Source organism: Lepisma saccharinum, unplaced genomic scaffold (assembly GCF_977018435.1).
Source record: "Lepisma saccharinum unplaced genomic scaffold, izLepSacc3.1 HAP1_SCAFFOLD_376, whole genome shotgun sequence".
NCBI classification, from domain to species: domain Eukaryota; kingdom Metazoa; phylum Arthropoda; class Insecta; order Zygentoma; family Lepismatidae; genus Lepisma; species Lepisma saccharinum.
In genome coordinates, this window is record NW_028143086.1 from 247,064 (window position 1) to 270,675 (window position 23,612).

General features: G+C 36.4%; 1 protein-coding gene across 2 annotated transcripts in view; it reads right to left on the minus strand.

Moving 5' to 3' along the window:
- Positions 1 to 2,809: 2,809 nt before the first annotated feature.
- LOC145982728 (protein FAM117B-like) overlaps positions 2,810 to 23,612 on the minus strand; it is a 49,193-nt gene continuing 28,390 nt past the window's right edge. The window contains exons 7-8 of one of the 2 annotated variants that reach the window (XM_083116090.1): positions 18,623 to 18,752; positions 2,810 to 16,470 (exon numbers count right to left, since the gene is read on the minus strand). In XM_083116090.1, coding sequence (XP_082972216.1) covers positions 16,236 to 16,470; positions 18,623 to 18,752 — 365 coding nt within the window. In that variant the 3' untranslated portion in view covers positions 2,810 to 16,235. Of the gene's footprint in view, positions 16,471 to 18,622; positions 18,756 to 23,612 lie in introns of both variants that reach the window. The other variant, XM_083116089.1, reaches the window with a different exon arrangement.

Genomic DNA, 23,612 nt, shown 5'->3' on the forward strand with positions numbered 1-23,612 from the left:
TATATATATATACACACACACATACATACACACACACTGGGTGTTTCAAAAAATTTGATATTTTGTAATCTAATAACATTACCAATTCTCGGGCAAATGATCTGAAAATTTAACAGTATGTGTAGAAACACCTCAAAAGTCAATGTGTAATGTGGTATGAAGACAACTTTGATGCATGTCTTGTTTTTAGTGATGAGGCCACATTCCACACAAAGGCAAAGTCAACAAGCATAATGTTCGCATTTGGGGCAAAGAAAATCCCCATATCACACACTAGCAACTGAGAGACTCGCCAAAATTGGCAGTCTTCTGTGCAATCTCCAAGAATCATCTTCATGACCAGTTTTTATTTGCGGGAAATGTGACGTGCAATGATTATCTGCAAATGCTTCAGACCTGGCTCATGAATACACTCATTGCAAACGAACATGAACACTTCATTTTGGAACAGGATAGGGCACCACATCACTGTGCAGGTGTATCTCAATGAGAGACTGCCAGGGCGTTGGATTGGGCATGCTAGAGATGAAGATACTGTGCTTTTGAAATGGCTGCCACTCTCACCAGACCTGACCCCTTCTAATTTTTATCTAGGGCTACGTGAAAGGCCTCTTCTATGTGCCCCCTCTTCCTACAAGCCTAGAGGAACTCCAGTAGAGAATCACCGTCCCACTGCAGACTGTTACCACAGACATGCTGCAGTGTGTTTGACAGGAGCTGGACTACAGACTTGACGTGTGCCATATCACAGGTGGTGTTTTGAACACTTGTGAACAATCATTTGTGACATCCACAAACCTTTGAATTTCTTATTCAAATTTTTAGGCATAAATCTTATTGAGTTGAGGATTACACATGTGTGGTTTCCTTTACCTTCACTATGTACTTACAGAGATATTTAAATCTGTAATGATATCAATTCTTTTTAAACACACTGTATATTTAAGATGTGTAGTTTAAATTTGCCATTTGGCATACTCAGACTAGAATAATAATAAAAGTATATTAAAAACTTATGTTTTGCGAGTATCTATGTTGCTTCTGCTACGTTTCGGGATGCAACTGCTCTCTTCTTCAGGCTGTTCACTTTTAGGTTATACTCGATTCATAACCGCGTCGACCTTTTATTAGGTATAGGATATGGGATTGGTTAAGTGTGTGTGGTTAAAAACAGTAAAAACCTAACACCCATAACAGGTGCACGTCATATTACCATGCTGTTTTCCTGATTAAAAACGGCTCCTTGAAACGTTAAAACTTTAAAACTAAATAGCCACGGCCCGCGTGTGCTGCAATTGCAATACTCCAAGGTTTCCTCGTAGAGCGTGAGGTCGGGTGCCTCCCCTCTCCTTCCCCTCCTCCTTTTCAGTTCACGGAAAGTCAAGTGAGAATTCCTCTTCCATTTGAGCTTGGCGTGCTACTTCCGGGGTTATGTTAAAACCTATTTCTAAGTATTCCTTCCCATCCCACTTCTTGAACATCTTCCCCCACATTTCGTCGATATTCCCATCGTCTCTGTTTAATTTATTCCCTCTTCCCTTGCATATATACGACCCTTCATATACATTCCTTCTTATAGGTTTTTCCTCTTCCATAAGCACTTTCCATTTGGCGATAACGTGGCCTTCGTCAAGGATATGTTCAGAGAGCCCCATCTTGGGAATCCCCTCCCTTATATCTTTGTCATGCTCTCCCCACCGAACATTCATGCTTCTTCCTGTTTGACCCATATATTCCTTCCCGCATTGGCAAACTATTCCATACACCCCCTTCATCCCTCCCTCATTTATTTCTTCCTCTTTTCCATCTTTCTTATACCCGGTAAAATGCTTTCCAAAGTTGGAGTATTGCAATTGCAGCACATGCGGGCCGTGGCTATTTAGTTTTAAAGTTTTAACGTTTCAAGGAGCCGTTTTTAATCAGGAAAACAGCGTGGTAATATGACGTGCACCTGTTATGGGTGTTAGGTTTTTACTGTTTTAATCACACACACTTAACCAATCCCATATCCTATACCTAATAAAAGGTCGACGCGGTTATGAATCGAGTATAACATAAAAGTGAACAGCCTGAAGAAGGGAGCAGTTGCGTCCCGAAACGTAGCAGTAGCAACATAGATACTCGCAAAACGTAAGTTTTTAATATACTTTTATTATTATAATTGTGAGTAATTCGCACAACTCTCATCATGAATCAGACTAGTAATACATCTACAAACACTTCACAAATGTTACAGGATGTAGTAATCTACGTTAAATTGTTAATTGTATAAGAATTTCAAATTTACCTAATCAACTTCAAGATAACTTATCTTGCAATAATCTTCTGAATGTCAGATAGATTGTTCTGCAAAGACACTAACAAACCAAATTGATTGAGAGAAATCTGTTTTGCTTTCCACACAGCTTTTTCTTTTCCTTCAATAAAAATTAAAGCTAAACTGTAAAAAACTTGCCTCAGGGCATTAACAAATATGAATAAATTCAATGGGATTCCCTGTGAGTAGCCACTCTGCTAAATGCTTTTTGGTACATAGTGTGTATTCTATTTGGCATTCACAATGAGTTTTAACCAGGTTAGAACATTAATTGTACAATCTTTCTCTCAACACAGAAATTAAATTTGAGGAAGAAAAAAAAAGGGGGGTTATACAATAATCTATTCTACAGAAGTACAGAAAGTAATGTGTAATAAAAATAATAATTAAACTATTTTTTATTCTCCCAAACACTTTGAAAAAGGGAATCCTCCTTTTCTGCACCAGTGAATTAAAAAAAAATGGGAGAGATTTAAAAAATCACACTTACCATCAAGAAAGGAAATATTTATTGATGAACTGTTACTTTGGATCCAGAAAAATCTCAATGGAAATACAGAATGCTTTGGTAAGGAAGTTACAATTCACAATCTACATCATTTGAATATAGTACTGAAAATAAATTACAATAGGAAAATAGTTCTATTTTTTCTTTGCACCTCATGACTTTGCAAAAGAAAGTACTTTGGGAATGCAGATTCATTTGTTTCCATATTATTGCATTAATTTGAATAAGATACCAACTAACTTACAACAGGATCCTCATGTAGAATTTAATACCTGCATTCCAAACAGGTAACTGTATTGTCATTCATTCAATCTATGAAAAAAAAAATCACACCAATATATTTTCTATTTTTTTTTTTTTTTAAATTTATGGATATGCTCAAGCTTCATTTCATACAAATAGTAACTAACATTCAACATGCACACACATACACATACTTTGAGATCAGTGTTCATTCATTTTTTTTTTTTTTTAGTATTCTCTCACGCAATAATTTCCTCTCTTGTATAAACTTCCCTATCTGACTGGTGCTCACAAAATGAAGGCAGAATTCTATTGAAATGATCTGCAAAAAATTAATTTTAACATTTTTGTGTACAATTTTATGGCAACCACTATGTAACATACCCGAAATTCCAAAAGGATCAATTTGCACCTTATTTACTTTCAATTACACCAGTTGCTTAGTTTCCTACTTTCCTGCTGATGGCAATGTTGGCTGTTACAAATAGTAATAAAATATATTACTCACGAGGTATTCAAGTAAAATTAGCAAATTTATACTACACCTATGCACTGAAAATAAACATGTTCAAAAAAGCTCAATACATTTTCAATTACAGAGTGGAAATATTAATGAATTCCTTCACCACACTGCATTTTTCATTCATATATTATTAATAATTATAATTGATTAAACATAAAATATCTGATAATATAAATTCTTGGAAGGAAAACTGAGTTTGCATTGATATGGAAATTACTAGTACAATATTTACAGGTATTGGTAGCTAATATTACAGTCAAATGAAATTCAATAAAATAACTATGTAAAACCATTCTTTAACATAACTCAAGATTAACTTCATGATATACATTCCACCTAAATTTTCTGGGTTAATATTTTTTAATGCTCACAGGTCAGCATAAAACATAATAAAATAGAGAATAGAGAAAAATGACTTTTATCTGTACCAAAATGATACACCAGTATTATTACAAATACATTTATAATAAAATGAAATTAATAAACATGCACTTTGTTCCCAGAGATGATCAAAATTAATTACTTAAGAGAAATGCCACATTTGAAACAATGCATTTCTCTGCTGAAGTGATTATTGCACTGCGGCACTGGGTAATATTTTGATAGAAACCAAGCTGGTTGGCTGGATGCCTGCAAGTCACTACAGTATACACTAGTGGAAAAGCCTGCGCTAGGTTTTATATCTTCATTAGAAGATAACATCCGCACAACTGATCAAAAATATTGTTTTTGTAAATGAAAAACTAGCAACCAATCTTAAATAACCAGTGAACTGTGATTTATATCATATTGATTTTCTTGGTGAACAACAGAACTAAAGTCCTTGATTCTCACATGAATATGATTCTATTTAAAGTATATTAAAGAAAATTTTCATGTACCAAGAGCGCTTAGAAAATATTTGAGAGTTTTTCTGCTGTGTATAGGATAATTCTTTTGAGGGGGACATCCCAATTATTTAGGTCTGAACAACAGGGTGCGTCTTATATGCCGATACTGTTTTTTATTAGTGAAAACCCAATTTTACGTTCCCAGATATTACATTTTCCTGCATTATACATTCAATCTTGATGGTCCCAACATACAAAATGCTATAAAATTTTCCTCTCATATTTTTTCAGCTCAGTCCCCTGAAAAACGTAAAATCGAGGTTTCACTGTACCTTCATTTCTGGAAACTATCTCTTGAGTTAGATGATTTTTCTTGCTTCCTTGTGGTGTGTGTGTGACGAAGATTAGAATGATTCTTTCCTAGATAGATTATATAAGTTATCTGTTGAAAGTAGACCTACATATTATTTTTTATTTGAAATACTGTAAATTAATTATAAATTCAGTGATAAAACTTTTTGCTCAAAAATGTGTAAAAAAAATGGGGTGTGTGTTATACACTGGCAAATACGGTACTTGTTATAATTTACATGTGGACATAAAAAACAAAAAATAGACAATCCATGGCCATATTAGCTACCAATCCTTCCATGCTCTAGTAAATTACGGCTGATTATTATATTCAGATTTCTTGATTTTATTATACATTTTTACAATAGAAAATTCTGTCCTCATTCATACTTAACATCATACTCTTAAAAAAGGATGTGAAAAAAAAAAGTCCAACATCTGCAGGTACACCTTGTTCAGATACAATATCAGTCTTTACCTATTACGGATGCCTCATCTGCTTCCGAGAAGTGGCATCAATGTTACAGTAACTATTTGTTGCTGCTTCTTTTCACAGAAAGTAAAATAAATGAATTCTTTTTATACCATTACTTAGGACGGAAGAGGGAACATGGGGATTTATGTTTTGCATTTCACTATCAGATACGACCATTGTACGGGATCTAATGTTAACATTACATAATCGGTATGACCTGTTCACACCATTAAAAAAACGAGGAAGTTTTAGGAGGGTAAAAATTTATCAGATTTTGAGCTAAAATTCTTCTGCACGTTAAAAAATGCCCTGCATATTTTCTAAGCTGTACATTAGTCTTTGCGTAAGACATACAATATTCAAAACATAGCAGTTAAACCACTTAATACTAACAAACATGGCACACATGTATGTATAGAAGGACTGGCTAGGTAAATTTTAAACAAGAGCAATGCATTTATCTATTTGCATTATCAATACACTGTATAGTATACTCGACTATGTCATCTTTTTTGTTAAAATTGGCAATAAACTAATACCAGTATACATAGCTACCTAAATGATAGCTAACATACCTCTTCTTTATACTAATAACCGTTAGTAAAGTTGTATTTTTATTAAGAATGCACAATCTAGATACAAAATTGTCACTAATCAATACAATAAAATTAAACTTGTATTACAAGAATATAACCAGGGTGGTATTTGAAGAAGGGGATGTTCCTCTCCTCTCTAGGTGTTAAGTTTTGGTACTGGCGGTATATACACATTTTATACAATATCTCAATGCTTCAAGAGGAGTCATTCAAATCTGCTCCCCCCAATGGATTTTGTTTCAAATACCACACTGAATATAACTATGGAAAATACAACGTTGTTGCACATGTGATATGTAAGATAATTTATCCTTCACACACTTCCATTCCTTTTTTCTAAAACGAAAGAAAATATGAAACAGAACACCTTGGCAAGGGAGTAAACAGTATACAAGTTCAATGCAGCCATAACATAATAATTCAAAGGGCAAACTTTGACACTCATTACAAAATTAAAGAATATATTGTCTATCTCCTACTTATACACTACATGTTACGCTGAGACACATTATTCAGACTTGCTTGTGAGTATAAGGTATGAATGCAAGCTTTGAAATAGAATAAGCACAACTTCGACCACGCACATGTGCGTCCATGTTTGTTCCACACTACTTAAAGGCATAGCAGCGACATGAATAATGTCCTCAACTATCATATCAAAAACAAATATGAGCGATTTTCTTTCAATACATTAGTTCAGCATTGAAATTAGATGAGTAATATGAAAACTCCATATGTAAGAATAACTAATTTTTTTATAAAGACGAGATATCCTATTTTTGAAAACAGTCCATTAACTTTTCTCAATGAAAAAAAATTGTTACATTGAGTAAATAGTTCTGAATAGCTTCAGAGGTTGATACTAGATTCAGAACAATTATTTGCTTTTCCAAACTGTAGCAAAATCACATTCTCACAACAAATTCTCATTCATAATCACATTTTTGACTGTATTGAGCATTCATTTGGTTGTATTTGATGATGAATAACCAACCACACATGATTGCAAACCTCAAATTTCAACAGGTGGTGGATCAAGTTGAAATATTGTGATGTAAATGAAAATTTGTGCGAAAAATGTGAAAGTATAAAATTTTGAATTTAAAGAAAAATTACAATCTGACAAAAAAAAGCTGGAACTAAACATTTGAAGTTATAAAAATACAGAGAATATAAATGGCAAAAAGAATTTGTGAACTCGTGAGAAAAGAGTTAATGTGTCAAGAAAATTTCTCTTTTCTCACTAACCAGGTGACAAGGTTACATTTGCAAATTTGAAACCATAAAATGCTGCTACCAACTTAATATAATCATAGAATTTTTGAGTCTCATTAATAACCAAGCTAGATTTTATTTTCAAATTTCATTTTCGAAAGTTTTAAATTTATCCTTTAAAGACACTATATTTTAAAAAATAAATTTTCAAGGTTCTTTCCTCTGTTTACACCAGCTTCACCATAGCACAAAAGAACAGACGTAAATAATATAAAAATGCGTAACCCCCTTTCAAAAATCCTGGGCATGCCATTGGTCACATCTAAATTACAAGTTATGCAATATCCAAAAGAGCACAGTAATAGGGCAGCAGAAAGAGATATCAGTCACCACCAATGCAGAAAATAACAAACATGCCTTGTCCGTTAAAGTTAGTCGAGAATAAAGTGCGACCCAATTTTTATTCTAAATTTTCATCTCAAAATTAAGCATGCATCTTATGGGCCAAAAAATATGGTAACAAATCTTAAGTTGTACAATATCATCCACCATCCATATTGTAAAAAAGAAATTACAGCAGTTCTTATAACAGGAAGCACCGATTTGTCCTTATGATAAAACAGATGTTCTTCAAAGTGATGGAAAGAAAAATATACTCAATGTTTATTTACCAATTACTAGTGCACTCCTGTTCAGATAAAGTGACAAGTCACATGTTTGCAAGTGAAAAGGAGTGTACGTAGATAATATCCTGTACGAGAAAAAGTATAAAAAAGTATTGAGCATTAGGAAGAGGAAGGGAAATGCTTATTTTATTGTTGCAGAGATTATTCTGAATTGATCACAGTGGTGGAAAAAAAATCATACCCTACAATATTTTTCTATTACAACACACCTAAGTTCAAAATTGTACATTTCTTTCAAAGCATGAAATTCTAGGTTTTGCATCTAATAATGAAAGTATCATAATTTACATGAACCCATATAATACACATACATGCATAGCATTCAAAAGTTTCCCTGTTTCTTACTTTGTGCTATGTTAAGTTGAAATTTTGGTTCTTAAGTAATGTCCGTAGCTTATATATCGTACATCTACTGTGGCTGCAACTTATACATAGCTTACTTATTTAAAACAAAACTTGGCTCATGTAAATGCACACAAGGTTCCAACTATGTTTTTTTTTTTAAGTAAAACGAAATGGCTCATGATTACACATCAAAGATGTCAACTCGAAATTTAGTTTTCTGTAATTGAAATATGCCTTTCCTAATTTGTAATTGAAACCTACACATATAAGTAACATGTGCGATAAGTCTTGGACATTTTCTGCTAATCATCTTGCTACACAAACATCAACACACATTGCAATTTGCAGTAAAGGAGAGTGAAAAATAAAAATAAAATGTTTCAGGAGTGTTGCTATGCTATATATAAAAAGGGGAGATCACTGCAGTCATATATTGTCATAACATCTGACATACAGTTTGGGAAAGATGTAACAGAACAACTACCATGGCTGAAGCTTAAAGTTTTGAACTTTTCAAATATCATGTCAATATTGATAAACTGCTAAAACTATCACCATTGATCCTACACATTATCTGGCTTATCTCATGAACAATCAGACATAAAATGAAATCAAAATTCTCTTAATATGTATTAAAATATTCATATATTTACACATTTCCTTTAAAAACTCAAGTAAAGGTACTATGATTCTTTTCCTATTAGCCGATGTACATCCAAGTTTAAAAGAAAAGTGAAAAATACAGAAAAACCCACTTACAAGAGAACCATCACCTGTACTATAACATTATAAAAAAATGCAAAAAAATATATATATATATATGTATCAGATAATCATGAAAAGTGAATTAACCTCCACAGATCAGAAACTGATATTGAATCAAAAATACACAATCAAATCCAAACAAGAATCAACACAATCAAATCTAAACAAGAATCAATCTTAGGGCTCATTGTTATCTATCACTAGCTAATGAGACTCTCCCCTCCTTGTCTGCAAATGTTCACAATAGCAGAATTTTATCATGCAGTCGAGGATAACATCCAACTCTATCTAGTATTTGATGTACACTCCTGTTCACAAAGTGGCGCATAGTAGAGTTCATCCCTTTAAAATGTGCCATTTTATGTGAACAGGAGTGGACAATACATTTTACAAATCTTAGTGTAAATACGAGGGTTATCCAGAAAAAAGGGAACGTTTTGGTGTAAATGACAAATGATGTGTGCAAAAAATGAATGGTACAGAAACTACATACCATATTTACTCATGTATAATGAACACTTTTTTCCAAAATTTTTGTCCCCAAAAACTGTGGTGCATATTATGCACAGAATAATTCGAACAGCCAACATGAAAACATACAGGGTCATTCATGATTTTATGACACTTGCATTGATTTTTCATGTTTACGAATCCCTATCATGTTATATATCGTTGGAACGCTTAAATTCTGCAGTTTCTGAATATGGCAACAGTATTCCATTCAAGATGGAATGGATGAGACACTAATGTACAATGCGGTTGAAATAAGCTCATTACAAAATGAAGGAACGTTCTGCTTTTTATGGTACTTTGGATAAAACAAAAGATAAGAAAAAAAAATAAAATGTATTACTGGCCAAATAATATGACATATACGGAGTGTGTAAATGCCTAATAGAAGAAATCTTGTGCTGCTAACTACTACTTTGAGGGTCCTGAATGTGCCTCATATAAATGTTACGTTAATCATGGACATTTCCCCCGATTTTTCACTTTGTAATGCAATCTTCTGTGACACCAAGAAAAGTAGCGCCGTTCTGGCAGAATTCGAGCATGCACCTCCCATCACATAGGATGGACATCAGCAGTATTTGTTGGGCGATAAATAATAGAAAATAACTTCCTGGGTACTGGAAATCCATAAGGTAATTTTGATCTCACTTTCTACTATTACAGAATAACGAAGGTGGTAAAGAGTGAAAGCTTTGGGATGCAAAACACAGTGGGGGGAGAGGGGGGTGGTGACTTTTTTACACAAAAGGATATTCTCGTCTTGGTCCACATACCAACAGGTGACTCATTGAATAGGGATGAGGTCATTCACTCTTGATCGGTATAGCAACAGCTTTACAAACTACTAATAAGAAAGCAATTTCTTCAACTGGGATCGTACTGTAAATTATATAAGAGATATAATTTTTTTGTCACTTTTTCGCATAAAAAACAAGGGTGCACATTATAAAGGGTCTTCCAATAAGGGCGGGTCGATGTTGGCAGCCTGTGGCGGCCATGTTTTTTTGGTGGCGTTTGTCTAATCTGCTGTTTCTTTTTCAGGCACTGATGCAAAATCACCATGACAAGTTACACGATTGAGCAGCGCATCCAAATGATAAAACTTTATTATCAAAATGAGTGTAGTCGTTGCACCCATTTTACGGCAGACACGGTGGCCCTTCAAAGTTGACTCTGCAACGTTTGGTGGCCAAATTCGAGACAACCGGTTCGGTAAACAATCAGCCAACACCCGTACGTCAAAGGAATGCCAGATCGACTGAGAACATCGCCGCGGTCTGTGAAAGTGTGCAGGAGAACCCGAGGCAGTCAATTCCTCGCCGTGCACAAGAACTTGGCCTTTCGCAGATTTCAACTTGGCGAATTTTGCATTGGGACTTGGGCCTACACCCGTACAAGATCCAACTGACCCAGGAGCTCAAAGTTAATGACCATAGACAACACCGTTTGTTCGCTGACTGGGCTTCGGAGCATTTGGAAGAGGACCCCAATTTTGGCCGAAAAATAATCTTTAGCGACGAGGCGCATTTTTGGATGAATGGCTATGTTAATAAGCAAAATTGCCGTATATGGGACGACGCCAACCCACACGAGGTTCACCAGGTGGCATTGCATCCACAAAAAGTTACTGTTTGGTGCGGATTTTGGGCCGGCGGCATCATTGTTCCGTACTTTTTTGAAAACGACGTTGGTGAGGCCATCACCGTCAACGGTGACCGCTACAGAACGATGATAACCAATTTCTCTTGGCCCAAATTGAACGATATGGACGTAGATGACATGTGGTTCCAGCAGGACGGCGCTACGTGCCACACAGCGGATGCCACGATGGACATTCTGCATGAACGATTTGAGGGTATGGTTATCTCTCGCAGAGGTGACGTGAATTGGCCAACAAGATCGTGCGATTTGACCCTGCTAGACTTTTTTATGTGGGGTTTCCTGAAGTCGCAGGTCTATGCCAATAAGCTGCAATCGACCGATGCCCTTAAAGTCAACATCACCCAGGCCATCGCTCAAATTCAGCTGGATCTATGCGGCAGAGTCATTGAAAATTGGACCACTCGGATACGTGCAACCGTGAGAAGCCACAGTGGACATTTGAATGATGTAATATTCCATACATAATGGCATATATGGGTCTTTCAAATAAAAAAAATAATTTCGTTCATACCTCACACACAGCTTGTTTTATTCCATTTCAATATCGACCCGCCCTTATTGGAAAACCCTTTACAAGCATGTGCATTACACCAGTGACGTGCAGTGACGTCGACACTTGGGGTAGCAGTCAGTGGCGTGCTCAAATTGAGCAATCAATCAATGATTTGATTTCATTTTTGTTACTTAGCGTCGCTTTTTTGTCACATTTGGTTAATTGTAAAGATGATACGATGAAACTGATGAAGGGACGAGCACAGGGAACGCCCATGCCCGGGTCGGGGTTCGAACCCGGAATTCCTGGTGTCGTAGCGCACTGTGATAACCACTCCCCCACGCTTGGTTGAATTGGTGACAGGTAACAAAACACAACACACTTTTTTGTAGTTTCTTCAATGATATTCATTTGACTTTTTGAGTTCTGAGATACATTTTTCATTTCAAATTATTTCATTATTCACTGCAACACATAGGACAAGAATGCGCACTCATCACGGGTTCGAATCCTGGCCTGGATTGTTCATATGAGGTCCCTTCACCAATTTCATCATATCATCACTTAATCCTCATTTTCGCGATAACCAAATGTGGCAGAAAAGCGAAGTAAAATAAACCAAACCAACAACAATATGAACACGCGTTCTCTTGCCCAAATAAATACATCCGTATTTATGACTGTTAGAGACCAAGAGTAGTATATTTAAATAAAACACTACTAAAACGAGAGTCAGAGAGAGCCTAAGCACATATTTGTAATTTAATCATTATATATTCCATATTTGAAAAAGAAAAAGAAAGAAAGCATAACATTATTGTCTGCACATAACACATTCCCATTTCATAAATAATAAAAACTACATCCCATATTATACATACACACATATTGTACAACGTGTAAAAGGTTGTGTAAATACAGAGAACATAAGTACTGCAGAAAATTTTACCCTGTGTTCTTTAGAGGATTTACAAAAAAAATATGAGAAACCAATCCCATATCTGTCCTATAGGAGATAGACTGGGGGACCTGAAAGCCTGGGCTTTCAACCATTGCAGCGAGGGGCGAGGGGACAAGAGAGGTAGAAGTAGAAATCTTCCTTTTTCATTCGGGGGCCGTTTCTACCTGGAAACTGGTCTGGCGGAAGAAGAGCGAGCTAGGGTATCCAGCCAGCTTTGCCCGCGGAGAACACCGATGGACGAGAAGAGCGTGGAAAAGAAGGTGTTGCATATGAGCTGTGGTGGTTTTAACAAGACAATAAATATTGTGATTTGAATATAATTCGAGATGTGAGATTGATTGATCTATCTCTGCTAGACTAGCTACTCCTCAGTGCACGTCACTGCATTACACACATGTAAATACAGTATTTGCCATAACCATTTAAGTATTTATCTTAGCGTGACGATACCATCATTGTACTCGGTTGCTGCCAATGTATTTAACCATGTAGTGACATAGTGTTTTGAGTTCATCAGCTGTGGCAAATTGGCATTCATCATGTTACTACCATATACTTCCGTTATTTGCTCATGAATGTCACTGGCACGAACTTTTCTCGCATTCAGAAACCTTATCACACTCTGCACCTCACATGTAGCAGGATTCTCAATTTTGTCACACATGTTTAAGGCTCACAGCTAGATACTATACATGTATGCATACACATCAGCATCACCTTGCTGCTTGGCTCAAACTTTTTCCGGAAAGCACTTTGCCACGGCAGATGAACTCAAAGATGCTGCTGTCACTACATGGTTGAAATATTGGCGGAAACCGAGTACAGCGATGATTGAGTACAATGATGTAAATTGTTTGGATAAATCATTTGTCGATTGTTTTTTTACACCAAAATATTCATTTTTTTCTGGATGACCCTCATAGCATTAACACTAACCATGGACAGGTTAGGTTAGCTGCTTCTACATTAATATTTCTTCTTCCCAGGTCGAGGGGGTGTGATGTCTTGGTGATCATAATTTTTACAGGCCACCATAAATTATTTCCATCATGGAGTGCCAGCGAAACACGGTTTAAGTTGACGAGGTGAAGGACTTTCTGACAACGTAGACATGAAGGGATTGATACAAGGCCTGGAGTTTGAAGAAGCCAGATATCTATTTTATAGATAAGATGCTCAACTTGACTGTCATTCAGAGCTGTGTTGCTGCACAGAAAGAAGCTGACTTGAAAGAACCGAAATTTCAGATCAGATAAAACAAACCGCTCTTGCAATATGTGCTCAGTCAGCAAGATCTTCAGTTGAATTCTGATTTGCTTTTGAAGTAGTAATGAGTCAGGAGTCTTCAGTATTGAGTCTTCAAGATCTATACCAGCAGAAAGGTCAAGAGGAAAAAAAACTGCTTCTCATAAGGCAAGACAGAAAACAGCTATACCTTGATCTCCTGTATTCCGGAGCTTTAATATGTGGTAATTTGCCTTTTGGCAATAATGCACTGGACAAGACTTTCAGGGTTCTGGAGGATCCAGATTCAACTCTGATGCCTAATCATCCAGCACCAGAGTGCTCCTGGATCCTTGAAAAATATGGTCAGCAAACCATGGCAGTTTATATGTATGTCACATTTGTTGCATCAACTTTTATTTAAATTGCAGTATAGAGGTGAGCATGTCTTCTGACCAGAGCTTATTCAGTGATGTGTTCAATGCTACTTGCTAGTCATCCTTAATTTGCTGTACCCTTTGACTATCATTGCACTCACATGTCTATACTCTGTCCCTTTTATCTCTGGAGCAAGGCAGTGCATAGTGGCAGAAAGGAGGGGGGATCAAGAGTGCAGAGCAGAGCAGTACACACTGCCATGAAGGCTGGTAACTGCAGTCGCTTCCCCTCCATGCAATCCCATTCCCTCTCACGTGTTCATTGGTGGAGCCATCTTGCATCACTACTTCCAGACTTGTTTTCGTTCACTTGCTCCAGAGATAACAACACGGTGTTGCCTACATTAGCTCCATCTAGCTACACTTTCTGACACTATGTGTAGTGTAGGTGTATCCCAGGGTCAGGCTGCTGGTGCAAGCTCCTGAACATAGTGCAAATGGTGCAGACACCAAGTCAATGATGTAGACAACAGTGTTGCACTCTGTAACCAACTAGACACAAGAGTGTGCAAAGAAAGCCAAACAGTGAAGGGAACTAGATGGTACAGTGTGGTGTACTGCAGTTTTTTGTAAAAAAAATATGGCTACTGATTCAAGGAAACTACAGGCTTATGAAATGACATTGAAGATGATGAAATAAAAAAATAAAACAGAAAAAGGAAACCAAGAAGGAAAACTAGATTTAAAAAAAGTGAAATAAAGATCAAAATCTTTATTCTTGTTTCTTAAATTATTTATAATCTGCCCATTCTAATTATTATTATTTAAATAACTCTTCATGAACAGGAATGTTTTTTTAAAATATTTCTCATGAATTATGTAAAAGCAGGAGATCTGCAACAACATAATCTGACAAATCTGTAATGTTATTCTACTAAAAAACTACCCAACACTGAGTGTACTTGGTTGAATGGAAATTCCTTGCACTAGGTTGCCACTGAGGTGCACCTGCAAAAGGCTAGAATGGGCTACTTTGTTGGTGCCTAATTTTTGTTCCTTCAATTATTTTTTTTTTGGATACTATAGTATCTAATGACTGTGCCTTCCCTTGCAGTGCAGACTTCTTTAACGGAATATTCTCATAAGAGTTGAGAAATAGTTTCCAAATTAGCAAATTCTGTTGGAACAAAATCTGTACCATTTTAACATCTGCCTTAACATTATTTAATTGTTGAATTGAGCATTATCTATTCATTCGGAACCTCAGGTTACTCTAAAACCTGATTCTGAACAACGAAGCTTTCATTATATGTTTGACTCAATAATAAAGATCTATCAGATGATCTGTTTGAGATATTAGAAAAAGAAAACCAATTGTATACAAACAGGTAACGTATATACTATCTCCGAGCTGGAAGGATGTCCCTGTAGGGTGACGAGAGGGTCTATAGTTGGTTCTGCTGTGTTGCAATGCTACCTCATGAGAGGTAAACATGGCAGTAAATTCCCTGGACTTGACACTTCCAAACTTCTCCATGTGGGGATTTTTGTAATTTTGTGGACGGACATAGACCACAGAATAAAGCTGATATCCAACAAAAGATCACCGTGGCCTGTGCACAGATCAATCAGAAATGGAGCAACTTGTCTGCTAAATATGAACTGTGCCACATATGGATAATGACAAAGCGTTACCAGCAATGTGTACCGATTTACGGAAAAAGTGGTGTCCCTCCTACATATTACCAACAACTGTGGATTCTTGTCTGCAATGTTTCGGTTTCTTTTTGCGACATCTCAAGTGGATCACACTGTAATTTAGGAACAAAAGTTCCTGTAAGAACATTTATATTCAACAAGTTATTTTTGTTTTCAAATTATAAGTGGGTTTTTCTGTCCAAACACATCTTTACCTTATATAATACACCTATGATTACATATCCTATGAACAAAAAAGGGGGAAAATATATATTTTACAAGACAGGAGAAGAAAATAAAATACAAATGCTTACTTCTATAACCTAACTTATCAAAATGACAAATGCTATGGAACAGAAGGGAACATCAGATAAGCATTTTCTTTAAAACATCAAAATAATAAAGCTGTAGGTTAATTTGTTTAAAAAAAAATTAAGGCAAGTAACACAAACACTACATCTCTGTTGCTTCACTGCTGCGGTCCACAGCGTCACCAAATGAGGTTCCTGCCATTAAAGGCAAGTCTTTAGTTTCACCTGAATCGATGGCAGGACTGGTCCTTCCATCCTCTATTACTAAAGTCTTTGGTAATGGATAAAAGGCAGAGCCTAGACTTGGTTTCAATTCAAATTTTACACAAGGCTTGAGGGGGCAGTAGTCTATCTTACTCAGATCAATCATTGGTCTCCTACAAAAACAAATTTAAAAAATTACACCTACAATTAATCATTATGAATTCCGAAACATTTTCCTAATTCTATTAGGAAGATTTCACACCGAAGCAACAAATAACATGTGTCGTTGAGGATTTCACTGACTGAACACAGGCCTGTGCGGTCTCATACTGCTACGGTGTAAAAACGTTGTTGACTGGCTCGTTCTGAAACAACATGTCGCGCTTCAGTATGAAATCCCCCTTACAGCTAACAACATAACTGCAATTATATAAAAGTTGTCCCTATAATTTTCAGTTGCAGAAGCTTTCATATTTTATTAAAATGTTTATAGTATATGTATTATTAAGTCAACTTCTTCAGGTGAAAAACCTCTGGGCCACAGCAAAAAAAAATATCATCCCTGGCAGTTTATATAAAAAAACAAGTCTTACCAAAACCACACGATGACATAAATAAATAATAATCATCCCAGGCACTCGGTTATATTACAGCTTACACTATAATCATTCATATTGACACACACTGGATGTGTTTGGGGACTACTGAGAGATGACAAGTTAGAGACAAATACATCACCCTGAGGATGGAGTCACTAAAACGTCGATACAAACAGAAACAAAAAAAAACAAAATAGTGGTTGAAAGTCGAACAATTCAATATGCATCAATCACAGCACTGATCAGATACAAAGAAGCTCTAATTTACTGCATTTCCATTATGTTGTCAAGTGCTTTTTGAAACCCTATATTATACCATCTCTGTTGACAAGCACATTAAACGACTGATTTTCAATCTCACCACCAAAGGTCCCAGACTGGGCAGGGATGTTCTTTGTTAATGTTCCTTCATGGACTTCATCTAACCAATCAGTCTCATCAATGCAATTATCCAAATGTCAGATAATCATCATAAATAATAATAAGAAAAATGAGCTGTATGAATTGTACCAATGACAACGAATGATAAACAGACAACAAATCCAGCAAAATAACATCCAAATAATACAAGAATTGCAGAGCACACCAGTATCAAAGTCCAGAGTGATGTTGGAGATAATGCTTCGGACATCATCTCCTTGCTGTCAAATAATCACACTTTACCTTATAGTTGAACCACAAGTAAAAGAACCTGCGCAGAATCCCAAGTCCTGTGCATTGTACTTGCACCTGGAGGAGGGGGGGGGGGGGGCAGATGCAGGAAGGTATCTGCCCAAAGGATTTTTGTTTGTGATCGCTCTATAACAATAAGCTAATGCTTTTATCAATATATAACAATATACCCTATAGACAGATGCAGATCTATGGAGTGGGCAATAGGTGTGATCACCCCTCCCAACTGCCACGATTTGGATATATTATTATGCCTAATATTTTTGAAGAATCAAATGTTTTGTCTTTTATCACCAAGTTTAATATGTATAGAACATATTTATTTAAAGTTTGATCAAGCCGGACCCTGTGGCCGAGTGGTTAGCACATCATGCTGCGATGCCAAGGGTCCCGGGGTCAAATCCCACTTGGGCTTGGTTGCTTGTGAATGTCCATTCATCAATTTCATCATTTCATCACTCATCCCCCTCTTCGCAAATTAGTCAAGAGGCACAAAACGCAAAATGAAATAAACTAAATCAATCAATTAAAGTTTGATCAAAGTCCACTTTATGCTCACATTAGGTTGATCGGAATTTGACTTGCAGTCTAAATATGGATCCGAAACACTGTACAATGTGTCTCAAATGGGGATCGAACCAGAGACCCCTTGAGAGAATAAGTTTTTGTCTCCATTTATTCACATTACTTTTCATCTTACAGTTCAGTTTACTGTGGCAATGGAACTGTGATAAGACATCTATTCCAGCCCTGAAACCTTATTCTTGGAAGACAATATTGTAATGCCTGGAAAATGGAAGTCAGCTTTGTTCCTGTCAAAAGTATTGTTAACACAAAAAAATGCCAGTGTATGTTACACCTGCCTGTTAGTGAAATGAGGTACCCAACTGAAATTCACCCTTCCCAACTGTTAACTTCTGGATCCACCACTGCCTAAAGAAGAAGGTGTCTCCAGTATATTTGGCTTGCCACATTCTCCATCCTCCTGGAAATATGAAAGGCACACACGATTCAGGATAAATTCAATAATATCAAACTATGCAAAACATATTACCTTGTCTCTTCCACAAATTTTAGGTTTACTTTCTCGCATCCATCAGGAGGTTCCCGGGCTAGAAATTTGTTAATATGAGGAGAAGTTCCTAGTTTTCCTGGTTCTTGGTCTGGTGAAGGGCTACGGCTTCCTACTGAAAATCATGAAGAGTGACAATTATTTATGAGCAACATTAATAACACCTAATATTAGGTTGAAGCAAGTACCAACGCACTAGTATCAATACTAGAAAGTATAATTACAGAGAAACTTAGTCCTTATGTTTTCCGCGAAGCTGTTTTTAGTTTGTTTTATTGCATTGTTGCTTGGCAGGTTTCTGTTTTTTTTATTCCTAGATTGCCTCAACAGCGCACCTAGCAGCAATCAAGAAACAAAAGCCAACTAAAACGTGCCAAGTAAGAAACTTCTAACAAGTATGGAGGCAATAGACAATGAAATTAATAGAACAAAGTATAAAACAGATTCTTGGAAAACATGAGTACTAAGTTTCTCTGTAATTATTTACTACATCTCTCATTTCTCAAAATATGAATAGAAAGTATAGTTTCAAATATGATTACTGATAATAGTTAGTCTCCAGGCACATATCTACAGGGAGGTTATTACAGCATGCCACCGCTTCAGCGTCGGCCGCTTGCCGGCCCAGTCATGCAACAGGTGCCGGCAAATTGCGTAACAGATAGCCCGTTACACAAACCGCTTGTTTTGTAATGTTTCCACTTTTCACAATTATAGTTACAATTACAACTTAAATAAGCACGTACCTTGCCGCAAGGATGCTGGAAAAGGTGTCCTCTAAAATACAAATATTTCTGGCACTTTATTTCTGCCCATATCGCTTCTGACAGCAATAACTCATCCAACATAAAGGATTCAATTTTTCATTCTTGTCTTGCCTTCGAATAAACAAAACCGTGACTCTTATTTTGCAGATAACACAAGATTAATCCTTTTGAACACTAGAGTCAGTGGCGTGCCCAAGATTTTCGAGGGGGGAGGTTACGTATACATTATTATGCAAAACGAAAGCGCAGATAAACGAATTATTTAACAGTGTCACTTAATTTTAACGTGTGAATATTTTTGAAGTAAAGTAGCGATCATACACTGTGTGCGTTTTTCTTTCTGAGAGCGCCATTTGAAATAAGCACTTTTCCCCTTTTGCTACTATGGGATAAACTGAATATAAAAGGCTATAACTGCTCAACAACTGCATCTTTTTAAGAAATTTAAATTCTAAATGTAAGAATGAACAAAAAGCAACATTTTATGTAAATTCCGACAATTGTGAGTCCAGGGGGAAACGGGGGCCAAATCCCAAAGTTCTATTTTCCCCGTAATTACGCAAAATTTCTGAACGTCGTAATTTCCATATTTTTTTTTTTTTTCAAAGTTGCGGCAGGAGCATTACATATCCTCATAGAGTAGTCTTTTGTTGTGCTTCCCTCAAAATTTGGTCCATCCAGTGTCTATAGAGCCGACGCTAGAAGCGAAATTCCTCAGATGTCGCAAGAGCGTCAGCGGCTTATCGGAGTAGTGGTAAGCCGCGAGAAGCCTCTCGATACTACGCGAATGCGACAGCTGTCGGCTACCAGTTGTTTAGACGTGTTCACTTCGGTTTGCGTTTATCAGTACTCGTGTTGTTCAGTGCTAGTGCTTTATCGTGTGTTAATTGTTATTCATTCATTAGTTATGCCGCCAAACAAATATAGTCTTGAACAAAGAGTTTTTATGTACGATACTTACGTGAAAACGAACTCTTGCAGAAAAGTTGTCAGGCGATTCGCAAGAAAATTTCCTGGCAATCCTGTTCCGGACAGACATACTGTTTACAACCTCGTTAAAAGATTACGAGAGACAGGATCTCTTGAACCTAAGAAACGTGTTTCCAGACGACGTGTTCTTACGGAAGAAAAGCTAGACGAAATTAGTGAACGACTTGAACATACTCCAAAAAAATCCCTCCGTCGGCTTGCTCAGGAAACAGGCATTTCAAAATCCTCAGCACGAAATGCCACTAAATTACTTAGATTAAAACCCTACAAAATTACAGTGGTTCATGAATTGCAACCGCGCGATCACGCGACTAGAGTTCGATTCTGTAACTGGATGCTGGATAATATTGTTGCTGGCAGAGTAAATCCAGAATTAATCATATTTTCAGACGAAGCTTGGTTCGAATTGAATGGCCGAGTTATTTCACAAAACAATCGCTATTGGAGCGCAGAAAAACCTGACCTTGTGCATGAAGTTCCGCTCCATCCTGCAAAAATTGGTGTGTGGTGTGGTTTGAATGCGCACAGAATAATAGGGCCTATTTTTTATGAAGGTACTATCAATGGTGAAAGGTATCGAAGAGACATACTACAACCATTTTTTGAACAATTAACGGACATTGAATGCCAGCAGTCATTTTTTCAGCAGGACTCTGCTACTGCTCACACTGCTTATGAATCACTTAATTTTATTGCCGAGATTTTTGAGGACAGAATTATCAGTACTGAGTTGTGGCCCTCTCGTAGCCCCGATCTTACTCCTTGTGATTATTATTTATGGGGAACATTAAAAAACAAAGTGTATCAGAATAACCCGCATACAATAGAGGATTTAAAAGAAAATATAAGAAGAGAAATTGCCAGAATCACACCTGAGGAGCTTATGGATGTTCAGAGGAATTTCATACGCAGATGCCGGAAATGTATTGGTGTTGAAGGAGGTCATTTTCAACATCATTTATAACACAGAAGGTTAGTGATCATCATTATTATTAGTTTTAAATATAATTTTACACTTTCGGTTTGCTTTATGCGCCGCGATGCTGTTTCTGTTACGGACTATCTGTTACGCAATTTGGCGGCACCTGATGCATGACAAGGCCGGTAAGCGGCCGACGCTGAAGCGGTGTCTAAGAAAGATTACATGTCAAAAATAAAGTGCCAGAAATATTTGTATTTTAGAGGACACCTTTTCCAGCATCCTTGCGGCAAGGTACGTGCTTATTTAAGTTGTAATTGTAACTATAATTGTGAAAAGTGGAAACATTACAAAACAAGCGGTTTGTGTAACGGGCTATCTGTTACGCAATTTGCCGGCACCTGTTGCATGACTGGGCCGGCAAGCGGCCGACGCTGAAGCGGTGGCATGCTGCAAGAACCTCCCTGTAGAAATATATTTCAGGAAGGCGAAAGGTCTGAACCAAGTGACTCAGAAATGATAATATAAATGTTTAAATCAATATGTTAACAGGTCTATTCATCGTAATATGTAAATTAATTAATACTGCATGTTTATTATTACATGAATAGGTAAAAAGACAGTATAAGAATAGATATATTATATATTTTACATGTACTTAAGGTCAGCAAAATTTGTACAAAAACAGCTGTCCTGGCAAGGAAAATTAATGTCAAAAAGATAAATTAAATATTTACTGAATAACAAAAAGGGATGATAGTTTCAGTTGACGAAAAGCATAATTCCTGATTAATATTTAATGCATAATATTACAACAAGGTGTCTTCAATTTCACAAAAACAAAATTACCTGACTTTTCCAGAACAAGAACAAAAATTTTCCAGACCGTCATTTGGGCAATTAATGTAAGAAAGTCATTTAATTTTACCAAAACACCATTCTTAGAGTTCCACGCATGGCCGTATTTAGAGGGGGGGTTTCTAGGGTTCAAACTCCCCCCGAAACTTCTGACATGTTGGATTAATGGAAGTTCAGAAACCAAAATCTGTAACAAATTTTCAATTTTTTTTCGAAGCATCACAAAAATACATGGAGACAATGTTGAAACGATCGAGCTAGAATTTTCATACATTTGGAATTCTGAAACTTGAGTGAAACAGGATTCATTCTCAGAATCGTAGCCCACCCGCGACCCCTCCATTATCACTTCTGTTGTCAACTTTCCAGTGTTGCTCCTGCGTCACAAAGAATATAGACTGAAGATTCCCTTATGATTGTCCCAAAATTCCCTGTCCAATAAAGTCGAAAATCCCTCTTGATAGGAGTTCAAACCTAGGATCTCCAGTTTTGTAGCGCATTACGTTCGCGATTGAGGTTACAATCCATGCACCAGGCTAAGTTTTTAAAAAGAATAACTGGTTTCACACTTTTCAAAATTCCAAAAATTTAGTTTTAAAGTCAAACAACAAAAACTTTCCATCTAACTTTTAAAGCTTTTCTCTTGAAGGTATCTAAAGTTTAATGATGAAGTATAATAATTGTGCATTTCAATACACACTGTATGAAACGTAAAAGAAACAAAAAGAAACTTGTGCTGGATATTCACTCATCTGCTGGATTGAGTAAGCCCCCTCAAGGATATAACAATAATATAATAATAATTATTATTAGTATTATTATTATGGAATAAAATTGTTTTATTATGAAATTTTAATTATTATTGTACAATTATTGTTATTATTTCTATTATTCAAATTTCTGGCGACACCCATGGGAACAATTATGAATGAACCCCCCCCCCCCCCCGAAATTTTTTCCTGCCTACGGCCATGGTTCCACGTAACCAAGTTATTAGAATATACGTACACTTCACACGTTAAAAGTAATTATGAGAAGAAAAACTGAACAGAAATTGAGTTTTAACTATCTAATGGTTGGTTAGTTACATTAACTAATGGTTAACAAATAATGTTTTTTTTTAAATAAGAAAATCAAAATTATACAGTGCATTTTTCTGTCCCTTGTGCGCCTGTCGGCAGCCCGCTTGGTGGCCGCCCAGATGGCAACTTCCTTCCAATTGCGTGTGATATCTCTGCTATGAAAACAGTTTGCTTCAAAACTTTCAGATAGGAATTTAGCTATCCTGGCCATGTGATTCGAACAAGTGTTCTGAAGTTACCAGCCAGGTAAATTGGTGTTAGCAACGTTTGGAGTGCATACCTCTAAAGGGATTACATACTTGAATTACAAAACAATATATCCATTGTTACTATTATTAACAAGGGCGTTTAAAAAA